This window comes from Bison bison, unplaced genomic scaffold, assembly GCF_000754665.1.
Source record: "Bison bison bison isolate TAMUID 2011002044 unplaced genomic scaffold, Bison_UMD1.0 scf7180017864238, whole genome shotgun sequence".
NCBI lineage: Eukaryota > Metazoa > Chordata > Mammalia > Artiodactyla > Bovidae > Bison > Bison bison.
This window is the reverse complement of record NW_011494810.1, coordinates 2,622,925-2,636,190: the sequence shown is the minus strand read 5'-3', so window position 1 is coordinate 2,636,190 and position 13,266 is coordinate 2,622,925. Positions and strand designations below refer to the sequence as shown.

General features: G+C 48.1%; 2 protein-coding genes across 12 annotated transcripts in view; one reads left to right on the top strand and one right to left on the bottom strand.

Annotated features, from left to right (window-relative positions):
• The window catches only part of NSD1 (nuclear receptor binding SET domain protein 1), a 153,833-nt gene extending 144,080 nt beyond the window's left edge, over positions 1-9,753 (top strand). For all 7 annotated transcript variants that reach the window (XM_010846564.1, XM_010846563.1, XM_010846568.1 and 4 more), the window contains 2 exons: positions 1,372-1,576; positions 3,346-9,753. In XM_010846564.1, the coding sequence (XP_010844866.1) occupies positions 1,372-1,576; positions 3,346-4,970 (1,830 nt within the window). In that variant the 3' untranslated portion in view covers positions 4,971-9,753. The remainder of the gene's footprint in view (positions 1-1,371; positions 1,577-3,345) is intronic.
• RAB24 (RAB24, member RAS oncogene family) lies at positions 8,142-13,252 on the bottom strand. 5 transcript variants are annotated; one of them, XM_010846572.1, is made up of 9 exons: positions 12,720-13,252; positions 12,559-12,627; positions 12,276-12,354; positions 12,101-12,168; positions 11,914-12,013; positions 11,649-11,699; positions 11,458-11,510; positions 11,102-11,344; positions 8,142-8,324 (listed from the first exon to the last, which is right to left on the bottom strand). In XM_010846572.1, exons 1-8 carry the CDS (start codon positions 12,834-12,836, stop codon positions 11,120-11,122), a joined length of 762 nt encoding a protein of 253 aa, XP_010844874.1. In that variant the 5' UTR covers positions 12,837-13,252; the 3' UTR covers positions 8,142-8,324; positions 11,102-11,119. The 5 variants fall into 5 exon arrangements, 4 of the variants coding, with proteins under 4 accessions (XP_010844874.1, XP_010844876.1, XP_010844875.1 ...); XR_825817.1 differs by having other exon boundaries at positions 8,153-8,324; positions 11,448-11,510; XM_010846574.1 differs by lacking the exon at positions 11,102-11,344 and having other exon boundaries at positions 8,257-8,324.
• Positions 13,253-13,266: the final 14 nt, after the last annotated feature.

The following is a 13,266-nucleotide window of genomic DNA, read 5'->3' as shown; positions in this document are numbered from 1 at the left end:
AATTTTATTTTGTATTGAAGTATAGCTGAATAACAATGTATACATACAAGAACCCTTAATCTTAACCATGTGCCATGTAACAGAGTATAAACTTTGTTGTATCTTATATCCTGTTTTTTTATGTATACGTTAACTGAATTATAATTCTATGTTAAAAATTGTTGTTTATAATTCATAGATATTATTTTAAAATACTTTCTTGCTGTTACATTATTTATTAACCATCATTTTCAATGACTGTTAAAGTTTTTATATATTGAATGAACCATAATAGGTGAATATCTGGATGCTTCCTGAGTTACTCTTACCATAAGTAACAGCATGCTAAAAATTGAAGTTTAACTTTGATACAAAGTACACAGTGACTCCAATTGGGTATTTCTTGTTATACGTCTTTGATAGTGAAGTCAACATTAAGAACTGAAAAGTGAAAATTAGCATGAAACTATTTAATAAAAGGATCATTTTGACCTATAATATATGAAGAACACCCAGTAATTATTCTTTTATCTATTAAATAAGAAAATGTATATTGGATTTTGTTTTTTGTTTTGTTGGTAGGTTAAATGGTCTTGTTTCTTAAGGTATTCAGTGGATTTAGTCCCTGTAAATTAAAATAGTAACAGAATTTAATGGTGTTTGGTGTACTTGGGATGTCTGTTTCTGTATCCTTAAGGTCTGTGTAGCACTTCACAGGTGAATCAGTGAGAGAGAAATTTGAGAACAGAAGTTTAGAAATGGGAGGAGATCACTGTGGGCTGGCAATAAACTGGATTGGTCCTGGATGTTTCTAGGCCAAGGTAAATAATGTGATAAAACCATGCAGTTTGGTGGCCGCATGTGGGCTGCAGGGAGCACACAGTAGACCTGCTGGCTGCTCCAGGGTCTGTCTTGGCAAGTGGTGGATATGAACCTAAACTGATGTAGATAAAAACGCAAAGACCACACGCTAGTTTTCTGTGTCTTGCTGGAACATGGCTCATATGAAGAGCTCAGTGAAGGTTTGTTGAATAAATTTAGAAATGTGTGTGACCCAGAGAAGTCTCCCTTAGTTTTGAAATTAGACAAACTTAAGAATAAAAATAAAACGTATCATTAAAGGATGATCTTTAATACCAGTCTTGTGTGTCAACATAAAGCAGCATATTTCTCTTTTATTGCACTCAGGTGGTAGGAGTAGTTGATGTCAGATACACTTAGTTCTACCATTTATTGGGTACCAATGATATGCCCTGTGCCTTTTTCTGCATTTTTTTATCTTCACAATAGTCTATGAGGACTGTCTTTCCAGAGGAGAGTCTGAAGCACAGAGAGATTAGTTAACCTGGTTAAGATCATACAACTAATGTGTCAACAATATTTGACCTCTAGAATCAACCCATTGCCACAGAGGAAAAGTCAAAGAAATTCAAGAAGAAGCAACAGGGGAAGCGCAGAACCCAGGGTGAAGTCACAAAGGAGCGAGAGGATGAATGTTTCAGCTGTGGGGATGCTGGCCAGCTCGTCTCTTGTAAGAAGCCAGGCTGCCCCAAAGTTTACCATGCAGACTGTCTCAATCTAACCAAGCGACCAGCAGGTTGGTGCCAAAATCCATTTAGAGTTCTCTTTGTTCTCCGCTAGAATTCTCAGAGCCCTTTGGTCTTCCCATGCATAATATTGAGGGGTGGTATGGTTCATGTTCTCACCATCAAAATAAATGACAACAAAGACTATAGAAAAGGGAACAGAAACTCATTTGCTCCATGAAGCATTTTACGTTAGTTTATCCTCCCACCAGCCCGTAAAGATGAGGCCTTTTTACCTTCCCATGTTCCAGATGAGGAAACTTGAGTCTTGACTTGTCACATTAAAGCGTATAGATGCAGGGACTGGCTTGAAGCCACAAGTTTTCTGACTTTAAGCCCACTACATCATGTTCACTCTCTAGAGAAAGAGACGCTGAGAAAGAGTGGAGCTTCTAGGTGATTATAGCCCCCTCTGGCTCACTTCCCTCTGAAAGAGATGCAGTTGTGTTAGTAAACACAGGAGAACCTATGCAAGCAGGTGTGGTACTCAGAAATATGTGGCTTGAAAAATTGTCACTGATCTTTGGATGATAATTTGACGTAAGAGGAGTTCAGGGATTTGGGTGTGTGCTATGTATTTTAAACAACAGAGGTGAGAAACTATTCTGGGTGACACGCACCATTAGCGGCCTGCTTCTGGGAACTGCAGAAAGAGAACTTTGGGTTGGGAGTGAGAGGAGTTTGTCTGAAAATTAGCTTTTCTTCAGTATGTGGTTGCCAGGATAATGAAATAATAGAAACTGAGATACCTTGGGGGCAAGGCCATAACACTGATTTCAGTGCCAGGAAATGGGGAATTGTTTCAGAAGCAATTACTCGGGGTCATAGCTGGCATGAGTTGTGATAGACCTCATCTTGCCAATTCTAGAGCCAGGAGTGAGCTCTAGCATAGTTGACTTGGAAGGAGCTGGGATGGAAACAGCTGTCCATGTCAGAGACTCTGGTATCATGAAATGAGGATAAAAGAGAACAGCTTAGGTTGGCTTTGGGTCTTTTCTGCTGATTCTTTGTAGACAACACAGATTAAATTTGTTCTAATTTCCAGTTTTAATGTTGAGCAGAGAGAAATCTGTTTCCATTGTTCACCGTGTGTATCTACTCCCTATTCCTAGTAACAATGAAGTAAGCAGTTTAATTGGCTGATGTTTTCCCCCTAGAGTTAAATATTTAAAGGCCACGTAGGACAAATGTAATTTTTAAATATAGAAAAGTAATATGTTCACATTCCATCTAAGGGGAGCTTTGGGTTTGGTTTTGTTGCTGTTTCTCTCCTTGTTGGAATTAGTCATAGAAATCAGGGCTTACTCCTTGGTGCTGGTTGTTTACCGACTGCTGCCTTCCGCAGAGAGCTTGTGCCTCTTGTCCATATCCCCTCCCTCAGGATCTCAGCTTTACTTTCTGCAAAACATGTAGAAACAACAGCCAAATATTAAGTCACAACTGAGTATCAATTAAAAACCAAGTCGGTTTTGTTTTGTTGTCGTTGTTTCTCTCCTTGTTGGAAATAGTCATAGAAATCAAGGTTTACTCCTTGGCTATTGTTGTTTACTCCTGCTTGGTTTTTAATTGATACTTAGTTGTGACAATATTTGGCTATTATTTGTACACATTTCGCAGAAAGTAAAGCCCAGATCCTGAGGGAGGGGATGTGGGCAAGGGGCACAAGCTCTCGGCAGGAGGCAGCAGTTTGCAATCACTCCTTTGACTTCGTTCCAGAGCCGTGGCCCATCTCAGGCATGTTTTGTTTTCCTTAGTTTGTGTTTCACTTCTGTATTTTCAGGGAAATGGGAGTGTCCTTGGCATCAGTGTGACATATGCGGAAAGGAAGCAGCCTCCTTCTGTGAGATGTGTCCCAGCTCCTTCTGCAAGCAGCATCGGGAAGGGATGCTCTTCATCTCCAAACTGGATGGGCGCCTGTCTTGTACTGAGCATGATCCCTGTGGGCCCAACCCTCTGGAACCGGGGGAGATCCGTGAGTATGTACCTCCTCCAGTACCACTGCCTCCAGGCCCAAGCACTCACCTGGCAGAGCAATCATCAGGAGTGGCTGCTCAAGGGCCCAAGATGTCGGACAAGCCATCCGCTGACACCAACCCGTCGCTGTTGCTGTCCAAAAAAGCTCTGGCAGGGACTTGTCAGAGGCCCCCGCTGCCTGAAAGGCCTCCTGACAGAACTGACTCCAGGCCCCAGCCTGTAGATAGGGTCAGGGACCTTGCTGCGTCAGGGACCAAACCCCAATCATTGGTATCCAGCCAGAAGCCATTGGACAGGCCACCTGCAGTGGCAGGACCAAGACCCCAATTATCTGACAAACCCTCTCCCGTGACCGGCCCAAGCTCCTCACCCTCAGTCAGGTCTCAGCCACTGGAAAGACCTCTGGGGACAGCTGACCCAAGGCTGGATAAATCCATAGGTGCTGCCAGCCCAAGGCCCCAGTCACTGGAGAAAACCCCTGTCCCTACGGGCCTGAGACTTCCACCGCCAGAGAAACTGCTAGTCACCAGCGGTCCCAAACCCCAGACTTCAGACAGACCCCCTGACAAATCCCATGTCTCTTTGTCCCAGAGACTTCCACCTCCTGACAAAGTACTGTCAGCTGTGGTCCAGACCCTGGTAGCTAAAGAAAAAGCACTGAGGCCCGTGGACCAGAATACTCAGTCAAAAAATAGAGCTGCTTTGGTGATGGATCTCATAGACCTAACTCCTCGCCAGAAGGATCGGGCAGGTTCACCCCATGAGCTCACACCACAGGCTGATGAGAAGATGCCAGTGTTGGAGTCGAGCTCATGGCCTGCCAGCAAAGGTCTAGGACAGATACCACGAGCTGTTGAGAGAGGCAGTGTGTCAGATGCTGTCCTTCAGCCACTGGGCAAAGCAGCGGCCACTTCAGAACACTCCTGGCAAGCTGTTAAATCACTCACCCAGGCCAGACTTCTTTCTCAGCCCCCTGCCAAGGCTTTTTTATATGAGCCAGCAACTCAGGCCTCAGGAAGAGCACCTGCAGGGGCTGAACAGACCCCAGGGCCTCCCAGTCAAGCGCCAGGCCTGGTGAAGCAGGTGAAGCAGATGGCTGGGGGCCAGCAACTACCTGGACTTGCTGCCAAGAGTGGGCAGTCCTTCAGGCCTCTTGGGAAGTCGTCCCTTTCCACTGAAGAGAAGAAGCTGGCACCCACAGAGCAGAGTCCCTGGGCCCTGGGCAAGGCCTCGCCAGGGCCAGGGCTCTGGCCCATGGTGGCTGGACAGACACTGGCACAGTCTTGCTGGTCCTCCGGGAGCACACAGACACTGGCACAGACTTGCTGGTCTCTTGGAAGAGGGCAAGACCCTAAACCAGAGCAAAGTACACTTCCAGCTCTTAACCAGGCTCCTTCCAGTCACAAGTGTGCAGAGTCAGAACAGAAGTAACACCAGTAAATGCCACGTGACCAGACCAGCCACCCCCAGGGTTCTTGGGGAAGGGAAAAATCTTTTTCCCTCTTAAAAAGAACAGACCCCAACACTTTTCCACTGTTATTCTTTCCTTATATCCCAGCATTCAGAACTCTTGTGACATTAGCCAGTGGGGGGGCTTGTGGTTGTGTGAGCCATGTATGGAAGTCCAAGTGGGCCCCAGCCAAGGAAACAGACAGACGCGGGTCTCTTTCCCCCTGACCTTTACTCATGGTGAACTTGAAATAAAAAGTCCACTCTGGAGTCAAGCATGGGATTCAATTCCACTGGTCAGGTTGGAAGGTAGTAGGGCTCTCAAAGCTCTATCTAATCCTGCCAAGCCCCACTGAGGGTACCTGATGAATCCTTGGGAGGAACTAATACCCATTCAAGTCGGTGGTGATTTCTTGAACATCTGTGTGTGCTAGGTGTGGTACTAGTCACTGGCAGGAAATACAGAGATAAATAAGACCTGATCCCTGTGAGCCTAACATGCCTGCCTGGGTTCTCAGGTTGTTTTTAAAGAACCTTTGACCAGGAAATAAATAACAGGAAGTTTGAGGGGCCCTGGGGCTCTGGGCTCATTTTGTAATGTCCTTTGTGGCCCCAGAAGTGGTTGTTCTTGAGTGTCTCCTGGTCAGGTGTCCCTGTGTGCGTGTGCATGCATGCAAGCTCATGCAGAGGTTTCCTCTATAGGCAGGAGGGGGCTGCACCAAAGCCAAGGGCTGTGGCTAGGCAGCCGGTGCTGCCTCTGGCTGGGCTCTGCAGAGTCTAAAGATCTGTCCTTGGTGGAGCAGTTGGTTGAGGGGCTGGGCTCTATGAGGACACAGCTTTCCCTCGGTGTAAGAAGGCAATTGGCAAGCTTACCTTCCTTTTCTACAAACTTTCCTCCTTTTACATCAACTCACCCCAAGCCTGTCCCCCAAACACTCAGGTGCTTTCAGATTTCAGAGTCTCGGGCAGTAGATCTAGGGAATCTGGCAAACTCTGGGCTAGATCCACCACCAGCTCAGGAAGAATGCCAGATCCTGGCGAGAAATTACTTATCTTCTGATCCTTTGCCCTCCTACCTGAATGGAGGAGTCGTCATCTTCACTAGTGGATCCTATCACCCTCTCCCTGAGAAATGGTGTGTTCCGTGTTGAGAGCGCCTACCTGCTGACTTAGCCTAAGGGCAAGCCAGAACCCCTCCCCTATGACTGGCAAGATGGGGCGTACAGAGCAATGTCCAGCCTAAGAGATGACTCCTCATAACTGCTGATTATCTGTTACTGCTGCCCTGAGCTGGGGCCCAAGGGCTGGGAAATCTGTTGGTGCTACCCCGCCCTACCATTCACCCAGCTCACTGACTGCCAACAGGAAGTGCTGTTTGGCCAGTTCCTTCCCATTCACCCACCCTCTCGTCCCTAGACCAAACATGTTTACCTCTGCTTCGCCAATGCAGCCAGCAGCTTTAGCCAACAGGCCGTCTCCTGGCCCCAGTGTCTCCTGGCCATTTCTGTCTCTCAGTTATGGCTTTTATACCCTCAACAGGATTCTGTATTGTCCCAATTTCTTCCTCCTGAGTTTTTATTGAGGTTATTCCCATCACTTCTAAGGAGGGAACAATAGTTGTTTTAGAAGCATTTGCGCTTTATATAAAGATTTTAAAAAGAATTTGCTTTTATTTCCCAAAGTCTGTCTCTGGGGTTGAGACATTTGAACTCAGGCAGAGACAAGAGGCTGGGCAGAGCTGCCCTGAGTTTAGGGGCCTATTCTTGCATCTCACTTAGACCTCAGACTCTCCTCTGTAAATTCCACCTGCCTAGTTCTCCCCTTTCATCCTCTCTCTTCCCACATCATCAGAGAGGAAAAGCTCTTTGTTTAAGAGGAAGAGAAAACAAAGCATCTTATTTTCTTTTAAAAAATTTTAAACCATGGAAAAGATATTTTTAAAGAAATCCACCCAAAACATTAAAGTTCATTATATTAAGTATTTATCATGTGTGAGAATAAGAAGTATATAACTGCAGCTAGTAGGTCCCTTTCCCTAATCTCTTAGGTTGTATGAGTAGGATCTGCTTGGTGCCAGTCCTGTGCCCTTTTTCTCCTGTCATCTGTAGTTGTGATCAGAAAAAAATAACTGCACTGCGCTGTCAGAATCTTTCCACTATGTTGTGTGTTCAATTACCGTAGCTCTTTGTTTCATGAAATAAACTGTGAATTTTTTTGGGGGGGGTGGGTATGCAGGCTATGTAAAATTTTTAAGAGGAGAAGTCTGATCATGAAGTAGCTTCTCTGATATAGGCTTTGGTAGGTAATTGACTTGACAGCCACTCTAGATGTCTCACAGGACAGGAAGGAGTGAGGGAAAGGTGGACCACTCTGTGGTTTTCAGTTTTCCATTCTCCATCATTCACTGGAAGCTTCCTTCCAGACCTGCCTAGTAAACAACTTCTGAACTGTGCTTGGATTGGGGGAGGCAGGGTAGCTCTTTAAATGGATGGACAGCCAGCCAGAGTTTTGGGGGGGCCATTGAAAGATTCTTAGATTGATTGGAAACTAGACATTCAACTCAGGCCCATGAATAGCATTGGATACTAGATTGTTGACATCATGAAAGCAGTCACTGTACAATTAGAAGCAGAGTCAGAAAGACTTTTGGAAAAAGAGACTCCTGCATTCAAAGGGGGGTGGTGACCTTGCCAGCCTTTGGGGATTTTCCTGGAGCCTGTACTGAGACCTTTTCTCCAGGGACTGTGAATTGGCAGTTAACAGGAAATCTTTACTCTTAGAAACTCCTGATCTTTGTGTAAGGTGGTATTTTGGCATTTGGCCAAGTGTTTATAAATCAGGATCTCAAAGAGTCTGCCTCTAAGCTGGTTCCCCAGGAAGCCTTTTTGAGGAGGAAGCCATAGCTTCCACAAGTAGCTGGAGAACTAATACCTCCCTTAGCCCTGTTCAGAAGAAAATTATGAAGACTTGAAATTTGTATTCAAAGCCTCATTTGCTTCTCTACTGGAGCAAACCCATTCTCATAGCAAAATAGTTGTTGCTACAACAGCATTTAAGTTTTTTTAAATGTCTGCTTCCCCCTGAAGTTACTAAGTTTGAAGTGATTTAAATCACTGTGTTGATACTCTTCTGAACAACTACCAAATCCACCTCTTTAGCATTGATATAAATAGTTGTTTTATTCTTTACATTCTCCACCCCACACTACAGTCAGGGCATGAAGTGCATCAGCGATCCTTTTCCAGGCTTGGCAGCATCTACTCACTGGAGCTGGACTCGCACGTTGCCTCATGAGAAACAGAGTGGCAGGAAGGAAGTTGGTCCTGGCAGCTTCCCCTGTGGAGAAGAATCAGGAGAGCACTAAACGTGGATGGATTTTATTTTATTTTTTGCATCAGCTCCTATAAAAAGTGGGTTTTCTCCAAGGCTTTTTGGGGGGGGATATCTTCATCCTCTTGGTATTTGTCAACCAGGAGGTCAGAGTTAGCCCAGTGTCCTCACCTCTCTGAGACCATACCAGGAAAGGAGGTGGGACAAGCCCCTGTTCCTCCTGAATAATGACTGGGCTGTTCCATGTGTCCGACATTCCAGATCATTTAGAGCTCAGTAGCTGCTGCATGTAACTTTCATTGACTGTGGCCCATTAGCTCTCAGCTGAGCTTCCTAGGGCTAGTGTAGCAGGGCCAGCGGTTGCTATAGTGTAAATTGAAAAAAGAATAGGTAATTTGCTTTGTACACACACAAAAATGTAATGATGGTGCTAATTTCCTGGTAAAAATAAGCACTGCCAAGGGTTGAAGGACTGGTGACTTGAGAAACCTAGAATCCTGTTTGGGAGGAAGAGATCTCATGTCTTAGTTTCCTCGAGGTTCTGTTAGGAGAAGGTAGAGCCTTGGTGAGTCCTGCACCCGACCCTGGGGTGATCCAGTGCAGTCCAGAAGCGGAATACACGCTGTGTGCAGATGAGGGAATTCTTTGAGTTTCTCAGGGCTGGTGTTACCTTGTCCACAGCCTCCGTCCACACTGCCTGAACAGGTTGGTAGAGAGCTCCAGGTGTGGGATCTCCCTCAGATACCTTCTGCCCCACTACCTCTTCACTCTCATGGGGGCACCTCTATTGCTTATGAAGACTAAGGATATTATTTCTTAAGGAAGTGGAAAGAGTTTATTTTAATTAAAAATCCACAGCCTGGGCAGAAACATTTCCTATCAACATAAGCAAAAATAGCACATGTGGTCCCTTTTCTAGAGTTACTTTCCTGTGACTCTCAAAACATCAGGCTCTTTAGGGGCTTCAGGTATAACACCTTGGAAATCCAGCAAACCTTTGCAGATAAGAGGTGAGCCCAGGGAGCAGGAGCAGAAATGATTGGTTCTGGTGCTTTAGACTCGCAGGGTTGGGGCAGAGAACAGGCAGTCTCCAGGTCTGAGATGCGTGCTGCCTGTGTGCATGTAGGTGAGAGTGTTGAAGATGGGCGAGTGCAGCACACAGGAGCTCATGGAAGAGCAGCTTTCTAAGTCTTGGCAAAAAAAAAAAATAAGCTGACAATAAGAGATCTCTTTATATTTTTAAGGGGCAAAAGGGGGTGTCAGCTGAGGTCCATCACTCTTTTTGCCCCCCTTCACCCCAATAGATTGTCAGCGGTAAGTGAAACTCTTAGTGAAAAAGAGGGGAGCCTGTGCTAGGAGTCCCCATAAACATGTACTGTAATTCTTTGTATATAGAAAAAAAATTACTGTAAAGTAAAGTTTAACTTTACTCTTATGGCCCTTGCCCTGTGTTTTGTTTTGTTGTCCGTGGGGAGATAGAGCCTAACAGGAGGGAGGGTGTGGCGTGAGAGCAGAAGCCAGACTCTGAGGTGGTTCCCAGATGGGGACATGGAGCTGAGCCCTTCCTCCAAGCCTCTCAGGGAAGTGGTGTGGGTTTCCTCCCAGTAGCCACTGCTGTCAGAATGTCTTTCTGCTGCTTTTGGGAGTGGCTGGTGTCAGTCTCAGTCCCTGCCCAGGAGGCCTCCATCACCCACACAAAGGAAGGGTTATTTTGAGGAATTGGTTTTTAAAAAGGAACTGGAACCAAAGCACTTTTCTGATTATGAGTCTAGCCATCTTGGCCAAGTTTTTAAAGAGGCAGGTGCTAAGCACTGCAGAAGACCCAGCCCAGGCCTAAAATGGGATAGTGAGGCAAAGAGGCTGAGCATCCCATGCCAGAAAGGGAGGGCTGCTATAATGCTTCCTTGTGAAAAGGAAAGGTCAGTCCTGTGGACAGTAACATCTGGTTCTTCTGAAGTATCTTGACAACCAAGGCCCAAAAATAATACTTTCAGGGAACCCTGGAAATCACTTCCCTTTTTGACTTTGTCCTGAACTTCCTGCCCCAGGAAAGAATAGGGGAAAACAAGCATTTAGTCCTGCAGTTAACATTTCAACCATACTCTTCATAGTCTTGAACTGGGTACTAGTCACCTCATTTTAAATGGAGAACACAGCCAAGTTTGAGTCCCTTTTCTGGGTAGCTGAGTTAGAGCCCAATCTGGATCTCTTAAGACCTTTCTAAGTCTTGCAGAACCTGTAATTTGTCTACTATTAAGCCACATTATAGCATGTTGCTGGGAAGCTTAGGCTCTGAGCCACAGGGATGACTCACAGACCTAGACGTGACAGAGGTGCAGTAGAGCCAGCCAGTCTGAGGCAGAAATGCTTGACCCTTTGATCTCTGGATACCACCTGAGTGCCTTTCAAGTTCTTAACACCAAGAAGGAACCATGTGAACTTTGCACTGCCCCAACTCCAGCTTTTCACCCTATCTCTGCCCCCACCAAAGAACCCAGCAAAGGGCCCTTTTGCTTCTCCATTATCTCAGCTGCAACCCTAGGGTGAAGCCACTTGGTTTCAGGAAAATAAGACCTGAGAAGAACCCTGATTATAGGAAGTGAGGCCAACCAGTTGGCCCCAGAAAGTCCTAGGTGTCCTGACACCCAATCCAGACAGCAGGGAAAGGGGTTGAGTGTAATTCACAGTGCATTGATTTTATTTACAAATCAGAAGCCATTTAAATAATCTGTAGACACAACTGCTGTCCAGGGCAGAAGCCTGGGGTCCAAATCAGCCCTTACCCTCTTTGTGCCCATCAGTCAGCCCCAATGCTGTCTCCGCTCCATGGGCCAGCACAGGCAGGTGCCACCTCTGCTGCCATGGGAAACCAGGTAGCTCAGATGCTTGATCACCCAAGCCCGACAAGAGCTAGGGCCAGCTTCCCTGGGAGAATCCCCCCCAGGCCAAGTGAGTGGTGACTCAGTGATGACAACAGCTGTAGAAGTAGGGGTTTGCCTTCTGGCCCAGGTCCACGCCCTTGTCCTCTGTCAAAGAGAGAGGTGGTATAGCTCAACATACTGTTGGGGGGCGGGGGTCAGGTGCTATGGGCCTAAAGGGAGTCTCCACAGGAGCTAAGGAAGGACACACCTGTCATCACCTGGAAGGCGGCCACACTGACGTAATCCTCTGCGACTTTCTGGAAGAGCTCGTCTGGCAGGAAAAAGGGCGATCAGTGAGGACCAGATGCTAGGAGCCCAGGGATCACATAGTAACCCAGCCCTCTGGGCTTTTCTCTGCCTCCTTTGTTGCCCCTGTGTGCTCTGCTGTGAGGCCAAGGACAGCACTCACCCACACTCTGGCCTGTCTTGCTGGATGTTTCAAAGAGCTGAGCTTTGATATCTGTAAAGAGAAATGACTAAAGCCTCTTACCTGAGAATTAGGTGGGGACAGACTAGCAGTTCAGGGACTCTTCTGAACCCCACAGATGCAGGGAGGCCGGAGAAAGTCTACTGTGGGGGATCTTGCCAAGGCAGCCCCCTTTTTCTGTGCCCCCCCCAAGCCGCCACTTCCATCCCCACCCCACTCCCAACCCAAGGAGCAAAGGAGCAGCTACTGTCTGCATAATCCTGAACGTCGTGGAAGTCCACTCGTCGCCGCCGCCTGTCCTCCTCCAGCAGGTCACTCTTGGTGCCACACAAGTAGATCTGACAGCCCTGGAGCAGAAGACAAGGTCAGGGTCACTTCCCTTGGACCCCCAGACCCCCAGCCCCTGCCTGGTCTGGTGAGGTCAGGCCACCTACCTCCTCTTGGTTGCGCAGTTCCTTCACCCAGAACTTTGCCCGTTCAAAGCTGCTGCTGTCTGTCAGGTCTTGGTGTGGAACACAGGAAACACAACCAAGGGTGAGGAGCTGTTCTGTAAGGCCAGCCTGGCACCCTCCCCTTCTTGTTTGAGGAACAGGCCCAAACTCTTCTTACCATAGCAGACGATGGCAGCCTTGGCGCCCCGATAGTAGATTCGGCTCATGGCCTCATAGCGCTCAGAGCCTGCTGTGTCCTGAAGGGCAGGGGGAGGCTCAGCCCTGGCCTGAGTTACGGAGCTATACTCCCCACGACCTCAAACTAATATGTCCTCCAGACCCCTATTTTTAAATTGGGGTCTAGAGAACAGAAACCTCCGTGAGCCCACAAGTCAGTACAAGGCAGGACCTACACCTCCTCAAGAATGGGTTTTCCCAGATTATGTGCCCAGAGAACTTACCCAAATACCCAAAGTCACCGTCCGGTCTCCGACAGACATCACCTTGGCTACGAAGGCGGCCCCAATGGTCTGCAACCAAGGGGAAGCGATCAGAACCCCGCGTGTCGGCTAGCCCCACATCCCCCTCAACACCCGCGATGGGCCCCCTCGGGCGCACTCACATTCTGATAAGGCCCCACCAGGAAGCGGTCGTGCACGTATCGCTCCACCAGGCTCGTCTTGCCTACGTACTCCTTGCCCAACATCACCACCTTGACGTCCACGCGCTGCCCGCTCATGCTCCCGGGGCCGCCTCACCCGCGTCAGGGTCCTGAGCCGGGGCGCGAGGCAAACCGGGATCTCCGCTCCGACAGGCAGCGCCCTTAACCTCAGTCCCCGACCCCAGGCGCCAATCTAAGGTTCCACACGCCGCAACGAGCTTGAGCGACGACAACGCCTCCGTCCGCCCCGGCTTTTAGGGCCCAGGAATTCTCCTAAGAGCCTGGGACCCGGGGCGGCCTGGGAGCGCGCGGGGCAGCGCCCTTAACGGCGCCGCACGCCGCCGCCCGACTTGCTAGCTCGCTCTGCCGCTCGCTCGCCCACCTAGCTTAGAGGCCGCGCCGGCACAGATCCCCCACCGAGCCAGGGGGCTCCTCCAACCCAGCTCCGGCCCGCAGCGCCGCGACTCCAGCGGTGGCGGGGGCGGGGAAGGGGAGAGGGGTGTAGGGG

Coding starts and splice junctions, on each gene's coding strand:
- RAB24 (XM_010846572.1), bottom strand. CDS start 12,836: ATGAGCGGGCAGCGCGTGGACGTCAAGGTGGTGATGTTGGGCAAGGAG. Junction 12,355..12,558: donor CGGTGACTTTGGGTATTTGG/GTAAGTTCTCTG, acceptor CCTGCCCTTCAG/GACACAGCAGGCTCTGAGCG. Junction 11,700..11,913: donor CGTTCAGGATTATGCAGACA/GTAGCTGCTCCT, acceptor TTCTCTTTACAG/ATATCAAAGCTCAGCTCTTT.